The 17,442-nt window shown below is 42.8% G+C and overlaps 1 protein-coding gene across 1 annotated transcript in view; it reads left to right on the top strand.

Moving 5' to 3' along the window:
• The window catches only part of DNER (delta/notch like EGF repeat containing), a 381,990-nt gene that overhangs the window by 177,573 nt on the left and 186,975 nt on the right, over positions 1-17,442 (top strand). The window contains exon 5 of the mRNA XM_021924059.2: positions 13,843-13,988. Coding sequence (XP_021779751.2) covers positions 13,843-13,988 — 146 coding nt within the window. The remainder of the gene's footprint in view (positions 1-13,842; positions 13,989-17,442) is intronic.

The following is a 17,442-nucleotide window of genomic DNA, read 5'->3' as shown; positions in this document are numbered from 1 at the left end:
CCAGGCAAGTGACATTCTTTAGTGATGGAGGCATAATTGTGATAGTCCATGGGTGTGGTGACACCTTTTTAAATGCTTATTTAATGCCCCCCACCCCTTAACCTCCTGGTTTGAACTGCGTACTGTGTAGGTGTAATGGAAGGACAGCTGAGTCCGCACAGCTGAGGTGTGTTGGTAAGCCTCGTGTAATCATTGCCGCCCTGGACTGGGTCCTGGCTCAAGTTTGCTCTCAGCATCAAGCAATTTTTGCACCTGGCCTGACATTGTCAAGAGATGATTTATTTCTCCAGTTTTGTTTCCCAGTCCAGAAGTATTGAGTCACAAATCCAGGGGGATCCTGATCGGCTTACTAGCTTTGCACTAACCTTATCCTACCTTCTGAAAGAGTTGGCACAGGTGTTTCACAGGAGTTGGCTGTTTCACCGCTGCCTCTGTAGGGTGAGATGCGGGATTGCGGGTGTTTGTCTTCCCTACCCCCGAGTTAATGCAAAATCCCTGGGTCTCCATCTAGGGACGGAATCTGTGATATTGCAAACCTTTCATGCCTATCTGGCGCCAGCCATGGGACTTTGTGGACTGTGAACCATTTTTATAGGTTATTGGTTTGTGCCAAATGACTTGTTGAGTCTTAATAGGAAAACTCGGCACAGTCTGTTTCCAGCACCTACTGCTCAAATATTTATGGTCAGAATTTCTATTTTCCACTTATGCTTTCCCTTTAACAGGAAAGAAAATGGTCTTTAGCCAAATGACTGAAGTGAGAAAAGCAAATCCCATTTGCTATTAATCCCAATGAGGTGTTAACTACAAAGTCCATTTAAGACTCTTTAGTGTTAATATTAAAGGAGACAAGCAGTAAAACAAACAGTTAATGACCTGAAGCCCAGCATTTTGTGCTTCCACTGATGCTTGACCACTCCATTCCAGAGATAATGACTGGAGCCCCTTTTGGTTGCCCTCAGCTTTGCATTTGCCCCAAGGGAGGTGAGGTTGGCAGAGTCTCGGTTTTAAAAGGGCCATAATGATGGCAGAACATTTCATTGCCATCCTAATGAGCACAGCTTGGAGTTGTGGGCAAGAGCAGAGTAAGTGCATTTATTCATGTGTGTTAGGAGAGTAGGGAAGGAGGGGAGTGGAAATGGAGGGAGAGAGAAGGAAACCCAACTTTTATTTGTCATCGTAACCAGTTACTTGAGGGTATTAACAGATCCCTGGATAATCTTTGGAGAAAGTTCCGCTTCATTACAGTTTTAAACTCATTGGGGAAATCTCCAGGTTGTGTAGCAAATAGAAGTGAGCCTCTCAAGTCCAGCACTGTCATTTTTTCTCCTCCCTCCTTCCTTCCCTTTCTTCTGCCTTTTTTTCTCCAGCATCTAAATGTTGAGTTGAGCTGTATAGAGTCCTTGAGACTTTCTTTTTCCTGATAGACCAAAGTCTCCCTCTTCCATGCTAACGTTGCCAAAGGTCTGACCTCCTGCAGCTGTTTATGTTCTTCAGGTCACAGAGATCTTATCTTTCCTTATAACTCTGCTTTGGGAAAATCATGAAGATATTTATGTTTTAGTTGATTTTTCTAGTATGACCATGGTCTGATATCTATCCCAAACTGTTTATATCATGACTGTCAGGCTGTAGAGCTTGGTTCTGGGCCTTGTCACCCTCTATTCTCTCCCTAAGTACACTTTCCTTGTCCCAATAGTTTTAATACCATCCATATTCAGATGAGTCTGAAACTGAAATCTTCACCCCTGATGTTTCCAACTACCCATGTTCCTATGTCCAACCACCAACTTGATTGCTCCTTTTGGGGGTCTCAGCATCCCAAATTTAGTATACTAACGATGGAAATCTTGATTCACTTGGCTACCACCACACCCCCACAAAGTTGCTGAAACTATCTATGTGTAATGTCTTCCTTTCCCTCATACCTCACATCCAATCTACATGAAAATCTTGTTTGTTCTTTGATTGTGGTCTTTGAAAATGCACCAGTCATGTGTTATTCCCTTGCTTAAAACTCTTCAATGGATTCCCATGGTGCTTAGCAAGGAATCCATATCTTTACTAAGGTTCATGAGACCGGTTGTAATCTGGCTCCTCCTGCTTCTCTGTACTCAGCTAAGACACTGGTGACTGGAGCTCCATCTGACACGCTGACCTCCCCAGCTCTTCTTGCTGGCATATTTTCACCTTCAAGGCTCAACCTAAATGCCACCTCCTACCTAGACCTCGGCAAACATCTGCTGAATGTTGAATGAATGGACTCAGCTCTCCCTCTATCCTACACTGCTCTCCCTCCCACCCCATCCTGCAGCCCAGTCCTTACATGGACTCATCATCTGTCCATTTAGGGTGCCTCTGTATTTCAGCCTCATAATTGGAATCACAGACTTAGACTGTATACAGTCATGATTTAAGCAAATGTTTATTTGTGAAAACTTTGAAATAACTCTAATTTTACTTTTTTTGTGGGTTGCAGTGAGGAATATAAGGTTATAAAAATCAGAAGATGAGATAATGCCTTTTTATAACAAAAGGTATAAGAACCCTTGACATTTTTGACAAAAAGCCTTTATTTTCTCTTTTTGAAAACTTATATTTGAAGTTCAGGGGTACAAGTGTATGTTTGTTGCATAGATAAACTTGGGTCATGGGGGTCTATTGTACAGATTATTTTATCACCCAGGCATGAAGCCTCGTACTCATTAGTTATTTTTCCTGATCCTCACTCTCCTCCTACCCTCCACCCTCCAAAAGGCTCCAGTGTGTGTTGTTCCCCTCTATGTGTCCATGTGTTCCCATCATTTTGCTCCCACTTATAAGTGAGAACATGCAGTGTTTGGTTTTCTGTTCTTGTGTTAGTTTACTCAGGATAATGGCCCCCAGCTCCATCCATGTCCCTGCAAAGGACATGATCTCATTCTTTTTTTATGGCTGCATAGTATTCCATGGTGTATATGTACCACATTTTCTTTATCCAGTTTATCATTGATGGGCATTTAGGCTGATTCCATGTCTTTGCTGTTGTGAATAGTGCTGCAATGAATGTACACATGCAAGTGTCTTTATAATAGAACAATTTATATTTCTTTGGGTATATACTCAGCAATGGATTGCTGGATCAAATGGTATTTCTGTCTTTAGGTCTTTGAGGAATTGCCACACTGTCTTCCACAATAAGCTTTCATTTTCTTTCCTCCATTTCGACTTTGTTTCTCTGTATTAATTTCCTTTTTTTTTTTTTGTCTCCCTCAGTATCTATCTTATGGTTTGATTTTCTTTTCCCACCATCCTGCTTAGTCTTTCTTCCTCTTTTCCTCTCTCTTCTTCTGTCTTTTCATCTTTCTTTTATAAATCTCTTATTTCTATTTCTCTTTCTTGCTTGTAATTCACAGCAGGCTTTATTGGGGCACCTTCATTGCCTCCTACGCGGCACCAGTTCTTCAGCCTAAAAAGACCATGGGAATGCAGGTGTTGACAAAAACCCATTCCCCATTCTCAAACAGCTTCGTAAATGCATCCCGACTGTCACTCTCACTGCTGCTTTACCAGTTTTTGTCTCTGATCAGTTGGCCTGTGGCTCTTAGAATTCTGAGTGTGAAGACAGGCCTTTCTATACAGACCTCTATGCAGCAGCAACTATGCTACGTATATTGACTTCCTACCATTAAGGAAGAGAAAAAGAGTGAGCATGTGCTCTGCATTTCTGATAAAGTGTGTTGGAAGTGTTATCAGTTTGAGTGCTGTGTCAAAGAACTCACACTGGCTTGTCAACAGCTCTCAAATGATCACTCTTTTATAAAACCCCAAAGAACTCCCTTCTTTCGAATGAATTCCATTTCATTTCAGATCCTTCCTGCTGCCCCTTTGTAAGGGACACAGTTCCTGCTCTTGGCGTGTGGAATTTCCTGAGGGCTACTTTGCTTCTGACCCAGCTGCAGTTTGATGAAAGTTAAATCGAACAGTATTACTTTCCATTATGAGGAAATACAGGCATTTCCCCCTAGATGTGATCAAAGGGAGGTACAAACAACTTACTGAAATTACACTTTTACCTGGAAGGAGCGCCCAGCCAGTTTTTATTGTGTGAACAGCACATTGCTGCAAATAACATGCTCGTCCTGTTGATCCACTTTAGGGGATTAAGTAAAATAATTAGGAGTTACATGATAACGTGTGACACACAGTTGCAAAGACTGATTTCTGTAATCATCTATTAACAGATTTTAGAACCAAAATACAGTCTTAATAAGCAAATAAAGCTCATATAGAAACCATTTTCAGAGGTGTCTCTAAGAACTTCAGAGGCTTATGATGAACTTGTGAATATCAATTTTGTCTAAATATCATCTCGTCACCTGGATTTCAAAAATAGATGAGTAAAATATGCTCATTTTAGATGTTCATAAGGTTGCCTTTAATTCAAGATGATTGTTACTTTAATAATAATATGCATCACTCATGTGACTTAGATTAGTTTTTGTACCAGACCAGTGGTTCTTCACTGGAAGGACACATTAGAATTTCTTAGGGCATTTTTCACAAAAACATGCTTTCCAAGGACCTATCCAAGACTATTGACTCTGAATCACTTGTGTTGGAGCCTGGAAATACAGACTTTGAAAAATCTCCTGCAAGCTTTCGAAGCCACTAGTTTCAACACTAGTTAAGAACTACTACTTTTGCCTGAAAGTTTGGAGTGGCAGAAACCAAGGATGACTTACCTTTGTAACCTTAGAGTGTACAGTGGTGTCTTATTGGTGGGTGCGAGTTCAGTAAGTGTTCATCAAGGAAATGGAAGCAAATTATCTAGAAAATGATACCTTGTATATTTTTAACTACACATTCATTTGCATTATTGCTGGCTAAGTATAATAGTTAAATAGGACTTTAAAACTAATCATTGGAAGAAAGCCTTGTCTATAATATTTTAGACCATTATGCGGTCTAAATGCTTAGTGAGTAGACAAAGATGATATAGATCTTAATAAATAATTTAATGTGAAACTAGAGAACAAAGCAAAGGTACGAAAAATACTTTTATAATAACTGATGTCTGACTTTATCTTCATTATTTTATGTGTAAAAGTGTTACTTGGAATAAGAACTGGTAGCATCCCAACATTCTAGCAGGCTCCATTTCTCTATCAAAGGTAATCACCAGCTGGTAAGCAATTTATTTTTTATTAAAAATGGAATTGGTACATCCAAATGATTGCTGTTCTTCAAAGTGGACATATTGGATGATAAGACATTCTAAAACCTCCTATTTGGGAATTGTCTTTGCTGCTTCAGCTATTAATATACCTGTATCTTGACTCCTTACTCACCACTTTGCTAAGACTTGTCCCTTGCCATCAAGGAAGCTTCAGTAAAGGTGGTATAAGAAGCCACCCAAGATACAAAATGATCAGGAACAGGTACATGATGTTTTATGCCTGAGCAGAGATGGACATGGTAGAGCTCAGAGTGGGCTCTATTCATGGTAAAGCTCAAGAATAAGGTGGGCTCTGAGCTGGACCTCAATGGCTGTAAGACTGGAAGAAGGAGGAGTATTCCAGACAAAGGGGCATTGTGGAAATGTTTACAGAGTTGGGGTGAGCAAGATGTGTAAAGGCGGCTGGGAGGTGTAAGGTGTCTACATGGTTCAGGGCCATAAAGGAGGAAGTAGGAAGCACCACAGAAGAGGCACTTTTGCCTAAATCGTTAATTTCCTTACTTCCCAAAGCCAATTTAAATAAACTTTTCAGTAAGAAATCTTAGGAAGAAAGCAACTAGTTCTCTTTGGACATAAAATACCCCTCTGCGTCAGACCTGTGGTGCTATGGTGCCTGTCTTTACTGAGACACCAAGAGACATTTGTCTCCTAATGCCCCACTTGAAGTTGAGGAATGTCTCCACTCGCTCTGACTTTTATTAATCTCCTATCATGACCTTACTGCCCATGAATTTCCTTCCTTCCTTCTTCCTTCCTTCCTTCTTTCCTTCCTTCCTTCCTTCCTTCCTTCCTTCCTTCCTTTCTTCCTTCCTTCCTTCCTTCCTTCCTTCCTTCCTTCCTTCCTTCCTTCCTTCCTTCCTTCCTTCTTCCTTTCTTTTCTCTCCTCCCTTCCCCTCCCCTCCCCTTTCCTTCCCTTCCTTTTCTTTTCCTTTCTCAGGGTCTCACTCTGTCAGACTGGAGTGCAGTGGCACAATCAAAGCTCACTGCAGTCTCCCCTTCTTGTGCTCAAGTGATCCTCTTGAGTAGCTGGGGCTATAGGTGTGTGTGCCACCACGCCCAACTAATTTTATTTATTTATTTATTTATTTTGAGACAGAGTCTTATTCCATCACCCAGGCTGGGGTGAAGTGGCACGATCTCATCTCACTGCAACCGCCTCCCGGGTTCAAGCGATTCTTGTGCCTCAGCCTCCCAAGTGGCTGGAATTACAGGCATATGCCATGATGCCCTGCTAATTTTTGTATTTTTAGTAGAGATGGGGTTTCACCGTGTTGGCCAGGCTCGGCTCGAACTCCTGCCCTCAAGTGACCTGCCCACCTCAGACTCCCAAAGTCCTGGGATTATAGGCGTGAACCATCATGCTAGGCCATTGTAAAATTTTTTTCTAGGGACAAGGTTTCACTATGTTGTCCAGGCTGGTCTTGAACTCCTAAGCTCAAGTGATCCTTCAGTCTCAGCATCCCAAAGTGCTGGGACTACAGATGTGAGCCACCATGCCTGGCTGAATTGAACTTCTTACTGCTTTTTTGAATCCATCTTCTGCCTGTCAAAAACATTCCTGACACTGATGTAGGACTTTGCAGATATTCTGTCTCCAGATGCCCCCTGGGACATTAAGTGCAGGGTGACTATATTGTCCCATTGCCTGGGAGAGTCTCACTTTATGCCTGTGTCCAGGCATAATTATAAAAAGTTGTATTTTGAAAGCCGTCTTAGTTTTGAAGATAAATTCTATGGTCAGCATACTAGGGTTATTATTCCTACTGAACACATTTCCAGCACCTTGTCTTAGCACCTTTTATGAGTAATGTAGGAATGTTTCTCCTAGATAATTGAGGTGTTGATCATATGTTGTTCATTTACATTCCAGGATGGCTAAATTCATAGCTATGTCTTCCTCTGTCCCAAGGAGATTCAGGGTAAATGTTGTTTCCCAAAGCCTCAGTGGTGGGATTTGAGGGATCCCACAGGCCTGAGACAAACCCTAGACAATTATGAACAGAGCTGTTATCGTTTGCAGTTTTCTATTTTCTCAACCAGTATCGGGCCCACGGGAGAAACTGGCATACACACTAGAGATTGAAGTACGGAGGAACCTGTGGCTTTTCACAAGGTGTTTGCCTGGGGAACCTATGTCACTTAGGAACCCACCTGCACTGACATGGCAGCCAACGTGGGCAGGCCGGACATGTCAGGTCCTCACTCAGCGTGGTTACTTGGGTTCTTCCTTGATGGGTTCCCTTCACCAATTGGTTTGTTCCATTTTGGGTCTTATCCCTGTCCTTTGTCTTGTCCTCACTGCTCCCCTGTGTTCCTCTGCCTAACACTCATGAGATGACATCTTTGCAGGGCTTCCTTCTCTCTATGTATGAGTGCCTCACTTTTCCTAACTTTGAAAAGGAGACACTTGTCTCCTAATTCTGCATAGAATGTGGGGAACTGGCTTAGCTTTAACAAGACTTGACTGAATGCCCAGAAGATACACAAGTACAACGCAGAGCTCAATTGACCGCAGTTACTAGAAGCAGTTCTGAGAGCTAGAGGACCTCATCAGATTTGTGCCAACCCACTGGCACTAAAGGGATCTCCAGGAATCATTGCAACTCAGATTCCCATTCAGAGGGAACAGATTTCTTTTGCTCCTCAATTCAAAGCCTGCTTTATTTTTTGCCCTAGGATGGCCCCTGTTTAGCATGGTAGATGGTGGGTATCTACTCTTCCTCACCTCTAGCATGCGATGGCCTGGATGAGGTAACCCTGGTGGTTCTTCATGTATTGGTGCATTTCCAAAGCACTTGGCCACAGCAATTGATTTCATCCAGGTGGCCTTGTCACAAGCCCGGAACAATAGGTTTTTATAGTCCTTTGGCCAGATGAAGCAGAAGATGGGGTCTTGCTCTTCTCCTCCCGTAGTCCAGACCTAGCTTTTTGAAGCTCCAAAGCCACACGAAATAGTATAGGCAGATGATGGTATGGATCCCAATTTAAGAGAACCCCACCTGTATTCATCAGTTTTCACACCGCTACAAAGACATACCCAAGACTGGGTAATTTGTAAAGGAAAGAGGTTTAACTGACTTGCAGTTCCGCAGGGATTGGGAGGCCTCAGGAAACTTACAATCATAGTGGAAGGGAAGCAAACATGTCCTTCTTCACATGGTGGCAGCAAGTAGAAGTGCTGAGAAAAAGGGGGAAAAGCCCCTTATAAAACCATCAGATCTCAGGAGAACTCACTCACTATCAGGAGAGTAGCATGAGGGTAACCGCTTCCATGATTAAGTTACCTCCCACTGCATCCCTCCCACCACGCGTGGGGCTTATGGGAACAACAATTCACAATGAAATTTGGGTGGGGACACAGCCAAACCATAGCACCACCCTCCAGATTTCTTTCATAGGAAGCAGATGGTTCTACAGATTTAATATTATTGGGCCAAACATTTAACATCTCAGCCTGAAACACCTGCCTGTAGGTTAAGTCCATCCTTCAGGACTTCAGAACTGCCTCAAGGACCATGTGCATCTCCCTGAATCATGGCTGCAAGGTTCACTGGGCTTCCAGAGTGGTCCCTCAAACATGCGCTGCCTGTCCCATAGACACTTCCGCTTTTACCCTGGAAAGTAGAGGCTCTTCACAGCCTTCTGAAAGGTAGATCCATTCTCCTCAGTAACCTTCATTGTATGACTTCATTGTATGACTGTACTTTAAATTATGTGTATGTATTCCACACATCTATATTACATTTCATAAAATACACACTACATGTGTTCATATATACATACTTTTATTTACTTATCTATCTACCTATTTATTTATTTATTTATTTATGAGATGGAGTCTCACTCTGTAGCCCAGGCTGGAGTGCAGTGGCACAATCTCCGTTTACTGCAACCTCCACCTCCTGGGTTCAAGCGATTCTCCTGCCTCAGCCTCCCAAGTAACTGGGATTACAGGCACCCGCCACCATGCCCGGCTAATTTTTTGTACTTTTAGTAGAGATGGGGTTTCACTATGTTGGCCGGGCTAGTCTTGAGCTCCTGACCTCATGATCTGCCTGCATCTGCCTCCCAAAGTGCTGGGATTACAGGCATGAGCTACCACACCCTTCCTTATTTATGTTTTTTTTTTTTTTTAAACAGGGTTTTAATCTTGTTGCCTAGGCTGGATTTGCCTAGGTGCAGTGGCATGATTTTGGCTCACTGCAACCTCTGCCCCCTGGGTTCAAGTGATTCTCCTGCCTCAGCCTGCCAGGTAGCTGGGATTACAGGTGCTCGCCATCACGCCCGGCTAATTTTTGTATTTTTAATAGGGATGGGGTTTCACCATGTCGGCCAGGCTGGTCTTGAACTCCTACCTCAGGTGATCCACCTGCCTCTGCCTGCCAAAGTGCTGGGATTACAGGCGTGAGCCACTGTGCCCGGCCTATATATACTTACTTAATGTAGGCACTTCCTATTAATGTTTTCAGAGGCTCAATCTGTTTTCAGAAGGGTTTTTAGTCATCGTAGATATTTGTGATATCATTTTTATATGTTCTCCCAAAGATATAAAACAAACAGAAAAGACAAACAGAAATAGCTGAGAGGCCGTGAGAGAAGTCTTACATTTATGAAAACTTTTAAAAGAAGTATGAGAAAGGAAACAATGTAGGAAGTCTATCTTGACTTTTAAAGCCAAATTTCTCAAATACCGTTCTCTTTAAAAGTATGACAAGCGAACTTGACTGTGTCAAGTAGTACTTTGAGTAAACCTGTGAAAACAGGCTTTGGGAGTGTGCAACACCTTATTATGCAAGGACTTCAACATTGAGAACATTGAAAATATTTGGGAAGTTTTGCTAATTTGTTGTCAATAGAAGCAGCATGTTCTCAAGTGACCATTAGTTAATGAGGTGATGCTAGGTACCATGCAAGCGAGGTGAACCAACATGGACTCTGTTTCTATCCAGTTAATTATTTTTTAATGCAATATACTTATTTATTTATTTATTTTTTGAGACAGAGTCTCGCTCTGTCATCAGACTGGAGTGCAGTGGCACAATCTTGGCTCACTGCAACCTCCACCTCCTGGGTTCAAGCGATTCCCCTGCCTCAGCCTCCCGAGTAGCTGGGACTGCAGTCACACACCACCATGCCTGGCTAATTTTTTTGTATTTCATTAGAGACAGAGTTTCTCCATGTTGGCCAGGATGGTCTCGATCTGCTGACCTCATGATCTGCCTGCCTTGGCCTCCTAAAGTGCTGAGATTACAGGCATGAGCCACTGTGCCTGGCCAATGAAATGTACTTATAAGAACAAATGGTGAGGAAACGTCTAGAGAAGGTGACCACAAAGTCATTTTAGGACTGTGTATTCTGGATTTCAGGTTACTAATCTTTTCCTAACCTGTCAAAGCCTGTTTGAAGTTGTGATGCCTGAACTATGATAATCTAAATAAAAAATTTGGTTACACAATATTTAAAATATGCATAAAATTGGCTGGGCATGGTGGCTCATGCCTGTAATCCCAGCACTTTGGGACACCAAGGTGGGAGGATCACTTGAGGCCAGGAGTTTGAGAACAGCCTGGCCAACATGGTAAAACCCCGTCTCTACCAAAACTACAAAAATTAGCCGGGTGTGGTGGCACGTATATGTAATCTCAACTACTTGGGAGGCTGGGGCACGAGGATTGCTTGAACCTGGGAGGCGGAGATTGCAGTGAACCAAGCTTATGCTGCTGCACTCCAGCCTGGGCCACAGAGTGAGACTTTGTCTCAGAAAAAAAAAAAAAAAAAAGGGTAGAACTATGGAAATGAGTATAAGATTTCAATTGTATACAAGATTTAATAAATGTTTTGCAAAATTTGCTCTCTTTATTATTATTATTATTATTATTATTTTGAGACAGAGTCTCGCTCTGTCACCCAGGCTGGAGTGCAGTGGCATGATCTCGGCTCACTGCAACCTCTGCCACCCAGGTTCAAGCGATACTTCTGCCTCAGCCTCTTAAGTAGCTGGGACTACAGGCACATACCACCGTGCCTGGCTAATTTTTGTATTTTTAGTAGAGACGGAGTTTCACCATATTGGCCAGGCTGGTTTGAACTCCTGACCTCATGACCCACTCGCCTCTGCCTCCCAAAGTCCTGGGATTACAGGCATGAGCCACTACGCCTGGCCTATATTATTATGAAAGAAATAAAATATTATAGGCTGGCTGTGGTGGCTCATGCCTGTAGTCCCAGCACTTTGGGAGGCCAAGACGTGCAGATCACTTGAGGTCAGGAGTTCAAGGCCAGTCTGGCCAACATGGTAATACCCTGCCTCAATACAGAAATTATCCAGGTGTGATGGCAGGTACCTGTAATCTCAGGTACTTGGCAGGCTGAGGCAGGAGGATCACATGAACTCGGGAGTTGGAGGTTGCAGTGAGCTGAGGTTGTACCACTGTACTCCAGCCAGGGCTGCAGAGTGAAACTCTGTCTAAAAATAAAATAAAATAAAAGTATGGAAATGAATATAAGATTTTTTTTGTACACAAGATTGTTTTGTGATATGTGCTCTATGTATTATTAATAAAGAAATAAAATATATAGGTGGTCAGAAGCTCCGTCTTCCTGGCTACCCCCATTTCCCCCCAGCCTTTTCCTGAGTTTGATGTGTTTCTTTCCATGCTTCTTGGTATACTTTTACTGTATGTATACATATGTGTAACAGCGTTTCTTAATGCTTCATAGATTTCAATATTTATATAAGTATAAATAATGTTGAGAAAAAAGCAGTTTGCTAAAAGAATTCTTCATACATTCTGACAGCTAAGCATTTGCTGGTTTTATGCATTATAAATTTCATTTTCAAGCCTGTGTCTTGTCTACTGTCTTTTTTTTATGGTAGCTATGTACGTATGATTTAAAGTTGGGTAAAGTTAAATTGATTATTCTTTATGGTTATTATTTTGCATCTTGTTTAATAAACCCCCTGCCTTCAGATCAATGAAATGGCCCCCTATATTTTCCACTTGAAGTTTTAAAGTTTTCTTGTGGGTTTGTTTGTTATTTACATTTTTTTTTATTATACTTTAAGTTCTGGGTTACATGTGCAGAACGTGCAGTTTTGTTGCATAGGTAGACACATGACCTGGTGGTTTGCTGCACCCATCAACCCATCACCTACATTAGGTATTTCTCCTAATGCTATCCTTCCCCAATCCCCCATCCCCAGACAGACCCTGGTGTGTGATGGTCCCCTCCCTGTGTCCATGTGTCCTCATTGTTCAACTCTCACTTATGAGTCAGAACATGTGGTGTTTGGTTTTTGATCTTGTGATAGTTTGCTAAGAATGATGGTTTCCAGCTTCATTCATGTCCCTGCAAAGGACATGAACTCATCCTTTTTTATGGCTGCCTCGTATTCAATATGTGCCACATTTTCTTAATCCAGTCGATTATTGATGGACATTTGGGTTGGTTCCAAGTCTTTGCTATTGTGAATAGTGCCGCTGTAAAGGTTTTTAGTTCGCATTTAGCTCTTGAAGCCATCTAGATTTACTTTTGTTTGGTGTGAGGTGTGAGGGACCCAAACCCTACCCTTTTTCCTGATAATGGAACCCATTTCAGTTGCCTTAGAATCAATTCTTTTCTCTCTCTTTTCCCCACTAGTAGTCCCCTTGGTCTTACAAATGTTTTGTTGTAAAACTATCTATGAATGTGGCTTTGTAATGATGAGGCTTTTTAACTTTCACTCTTGACAGAGCTGAGGAAACCTTCTTTTAAAATTAAAAATTAGATACAAATGAATGTTCATATGAGAAAAAAATGCTCACTTAGTGAAAATAATCATTGATGCAAAAATACTTATAATATTTGTTTCTCCCAGTTAGAGGCTATATGTATTCATCAATTTATTCCATATTTATTGCTGCCTAGTATGTATGAATAGCTGCTCTAGGACATAAAGATCATTCAGTGACAAATATGGTATGTCAATGATACTGCAATCCATATTCAACTATGATTAATCCGAGTTTATTAGATGGCTAAAACTGTATGGCTTAACTTGATACTGTGGAATCAGATTGGTGATCAAGTAACATGAATATCTTATCAATTATCAATAAATCCAACAGAGAATGTGTACCCATGCTGCATGCCCACTCCAAGAGGACCAAGACTAGGGCGGGTGATAACTGGGTGGGGCCTTTGAGGATTTCCAGCATTTGTGACTCCAAAGTAGCCAGGAGGAGGAGGACTTGGGTAGAAGCCTGGGGTTCCAAAGCAGAGATTGAATTCTAAGATGCCAGTACAGGGTTGGAATTGAGAGACAAAGCAGCCCTCAGAGGGCAAGGGTGGGAGCAAAGCGAAAGGATCCGAGGTGGTTGCTCAAGCGCCTGGTGCTGATTTTGCTTGGCCTTAGGTGTTTCTTGTGAGGCTTGGGAGGACCAGCTTGCCCTGAAGTCCTGAGGTCTCAGTGGATGGTGGTCGTGCGCTTTATTCCCTTGCCTCATTGCATTTTGTTTTGTCAGACTTGAGTGCTGCCTACATTAAATTCATAATCTGGTAGAAAAGCTGTTGGTAAAGCTTTCAACACACTGCCTTTAAAGAGGAGACACTTGACAATTTCCTTTTGCCTCATTTTCTTTTAGGTTTTGTGAATGATTCTGTGACTAAGTCTATTGTGGCTTTGCGCTTAACTCTGGTGGTGAAGGTCAGCACCTGCGTGCCAGGGGAGAGCCACGCAAATGACTTGGAATGTTCAGGAAAAGGAAAATGCACCACAAAGCCGTCAGAGGTAAGGGGATGCCTGGCAGCTTGCAAATACACATATTTACCTGAATAAATACATAAGTATGTATGTGTTCTTACCCCTCTCATCCTTACTCACTCTATCTATCTATCTATCTATCTATCTATCTATCTATCATCTATCTATCTATCTATCTATCTATCTATCTCAAGCCAAGTTGATATATACATTCCTTTTTTTTTGATTTTGAGATGGGGTCTCACTCTGTTGCCCAGGCTGGAGTGCAGTGGTGTGATTTTGGCTTACTGCAACCTCTGGCTCCTGGTTTCAAGCAATTCTCCTGTCTCAGCCTCCCGAGTAGCTGGGACCACAGGCATGTACCACCATGCCCTGCTAATTTTTGTATTTTTAGTAGAGACAGGGTTTCGCCATGTTGGCCTGGCTGGTCTGGAACTCCTGGCCTCAAGCCATCCCCCCATCTTGGCCTCCCACAGTGCTGGGACTACGGGCGTGAGCCACTGTGCCCACTCCAATAGATAAAATTTAACCATTACAAGATTCTGTCTATTTTTCTAATTCCTTGTTGCCTCCTTTCAACCCAATTAAATCCCTTGCTCATAAACTTAAGGGAGTAGTTTAAAAACTGAAATGCTGGTTGGACATAGGACATGAGTATTTAGAGACTTCAGGACTGAAGATTTCAGTTTGGGACTCATCTGAATATGAATGGAATTAAAATCACTGGGATGGGGAAAGTGCACTGTGAACATTAGCAAGAGTGGAAAGGAAGAAAACAAGCGCATGTGCTAAAGAATCCCCCAAATGGACGGCTTCAATTATATGCCAGTATGCAACATATAGATATTTAAATCTCCATGTGATTTTCAAAGTAATTGTAATAAATTTGTGTAGTGATAGATCCTCTTGCTTTGGTATAAAGTAGAGATTTTGTGAGAAGTAGCGGTCATTATAGCCAGTAGTACAATCAAGAGAAATGGAAGAAAGAAAAGGTAAACACAGTCATTCACTTACCCGCTTGGGGGACTGTTGCGTGCCAATGTGGTAATTTCCTCCTTAGGCTTTGCTTTTCCCTGGCTATGATAATAGAGTTACAGACGTCAGAGGAAAGTAAGAGAAGAAACCGAGAAGAGGCATGAATGAGATGACCCATTACCTTTGCTCTTTGAGGAGCCGGCATCAGAAACACTATGGGAGCCCTGAGCCCTGTTCTGCTTTTTCTTCAGCAGATGTGGCCAGGGCATGGGGCAAGGCCCAAGTACAGCTTCCTCCTCTGCCGCCTGTTTTCTGTTTCCAGGCAGCAGTTTGGGAGTCAGAAGAACAAAGGACCACAGCAGTCGTTGAGGTCAACCTTCATCGGTATAGAACTCCTTTAAAACATACTTTTTTTTTTGAGACAGAGTCTTGCTGTGACACCCAGGCTGGAGTGCAATGGCGCGATCTTGGCTCACTGCAACCTCACCTTCTGGGTTTAAGTGATTCTCCTGCTTCAGCCTCCCAAGTAGCTGGGATTACAGGCATGTGCCACTATGTCCAGCTAATTTTTATATTTTTAGCAGAGACAAGGTTTCACCATGTTGGCCAGGCTGGTCGCAAACTTCTGACCTCAAGCGATCTGCATGCCTCAGCCTCCCAAAGTGTTGGGTTTACAGGCGTGAGCCAATGCACCTGGCCCAGAGCTTCCTTAAAATATTTTGCAGGTAGACTCCAGGGTCCACCTGAAGATCTCTAACAAGGAAGACTTCATACCTTACAAGGGGGCCAATTCCAGTAGGGGACATCTATTCCCCTCACCACTCACTACATCCATCTCCAGCACCTTTTCTTTATTTTCCTCTCTAGTTATACACACATTTCTGTTGAAGTTAATGTTCAGTGACAGTGGATTCCCAAACCCCGAAAGAGCATGGTTTGTTTGTGATTTTGAGGGTAGCACAGGTAGGTTTTCTTTGGTGATGCCTTCTTGTGGGAATGTCAGCACATTGGGTACTAGTGGACTTTGACAAGTGAGAGGAGGGGGACTGACAGAAGGAATATTGACAGAAACTTTCAAGTACTGTTCTTGTCATCTTGGAAAACCTGCGACTTTCCTGTTAGCTGTAATATTGCAGCTGCTTAAATATAGCATTTTCTGGCCGGGTGCAGTGGCTCACGCCTGTAATCCCAGCACTTTGGGAGGCTGAAGGTGGTGGATGACCTGAGGTCAGTAGTTAGAGACCAGCCTGGCCAACATGGTGAAACCCTGTCTCTACTAAAAATACAAAAAATTAGCTGGGCATGGTGGGTGGGCGCCTGTAATCCCAGCTACTCAGGAGGCTGAGGCAGGAGAATTGCTTGAACCCAGAAGGCGGAGGTTGCAGTGAGCCAAGATTGTGCCATTGCATTCCAGCCTGGGCAACAAGAGCTGAAGTCTGTCTCAAAAAAATGTAAATAAATGAATAAATAAATAAAATATATAAATATATTTAATAAAAATAAATACATAAATAAACAGATATACAGCATTTTCCTGTAGTATATTCCTTGGAGGAGGCAGAATGTGGTCAGGAACCCAAAAGCATAGTGAAAGTGATCATTTCTGCTAAATCTTTGAAGAAGAACACAAATGGAAACCTAAGCCCAGACTCTCCCGGCTTGTGGGAGTGAGGCGAGCCACTAGAGTGAGGCCAGGAGGTGCAGAGCCAGGAGGCTCCTTCCAGGAGGCCAAGCCCATCATTTACATCCCATGGCCTCCTGTCTCTGCCAGTTTGGACCAGTCTGCTCTTCTTCCTGAAGAGAAACCTCATGTATCAACATACTTTATGGGAAAAAAATGTGAAAGACACTCAGTGCTCTTCTATGACAGTCATGGCTAGGGAGGGGTAAAATGACTGGAGAAAACAAGAGGAGGCCAAGGAGAACATATTTGATAACGAGGTGCCAGAAGAGAGGACGGGTGAGAGACTGAGAAAAGCCACTGGCCGGGGGTGGAGGAGGGGCAGGCCTTCCTGCCTTCCAGGTGAGCCTGCAGGGAGGAGGAGGAGGAGACACACAGATCTTCCCCCAGGCCTCCTCATGCTTCCCAGTGAATAATTTTGAGGTCTGATTAGCTCTGAAAAAGTTAATATTGGCACAAGAGAAGTGTCCTGTAAGAGGACCCAGAATTTTTGATTGATAAAGTGGTGAGGTTCATTGTGAGCTTTCTTTTATTACGGGTGGCTCTTCTGGAGAAATGTTTATTCTGTAAGGCGGTCGTCATGTTATTTTAATGTATGTGTGTTGTGGGCTTCTCTGCAGGCAAGCTCTAGCTAGGAGGCTCTGCCTGGAAGCTTCAAATGGACTCATTGAAAAGGCAATAGAGGTAGGTGTGTAGCACCTGGCAGGCAACTTGGCCAGCCTTGTCAAATGTGAAAAAAAAGTGACTCAAACACTGTGGTGAAGAATCCAAATTAGTTTTAGCAGATCCTTTCAGAGGCAGCACATCTCCATTAGGGGGTAGCAG

The sequence above is a fragment of the Papio anubis genome, chromosome 10 (assembly GCF_008728515.1).
Source record: "Papio anubis isolate 15944 chromosome 10, Panubis1.0, whole genome shotgun sequence".
In the NCBI taxonomy this organism is placed as follows: Eukaryota; Metazoa; Chordata; class Mammalia; order Primates; family Cercopithecidae; genus Papio; species Papio anubis.
This window is presented reverse-complemented; position numbering and strand designations above follow the sequence as displayed.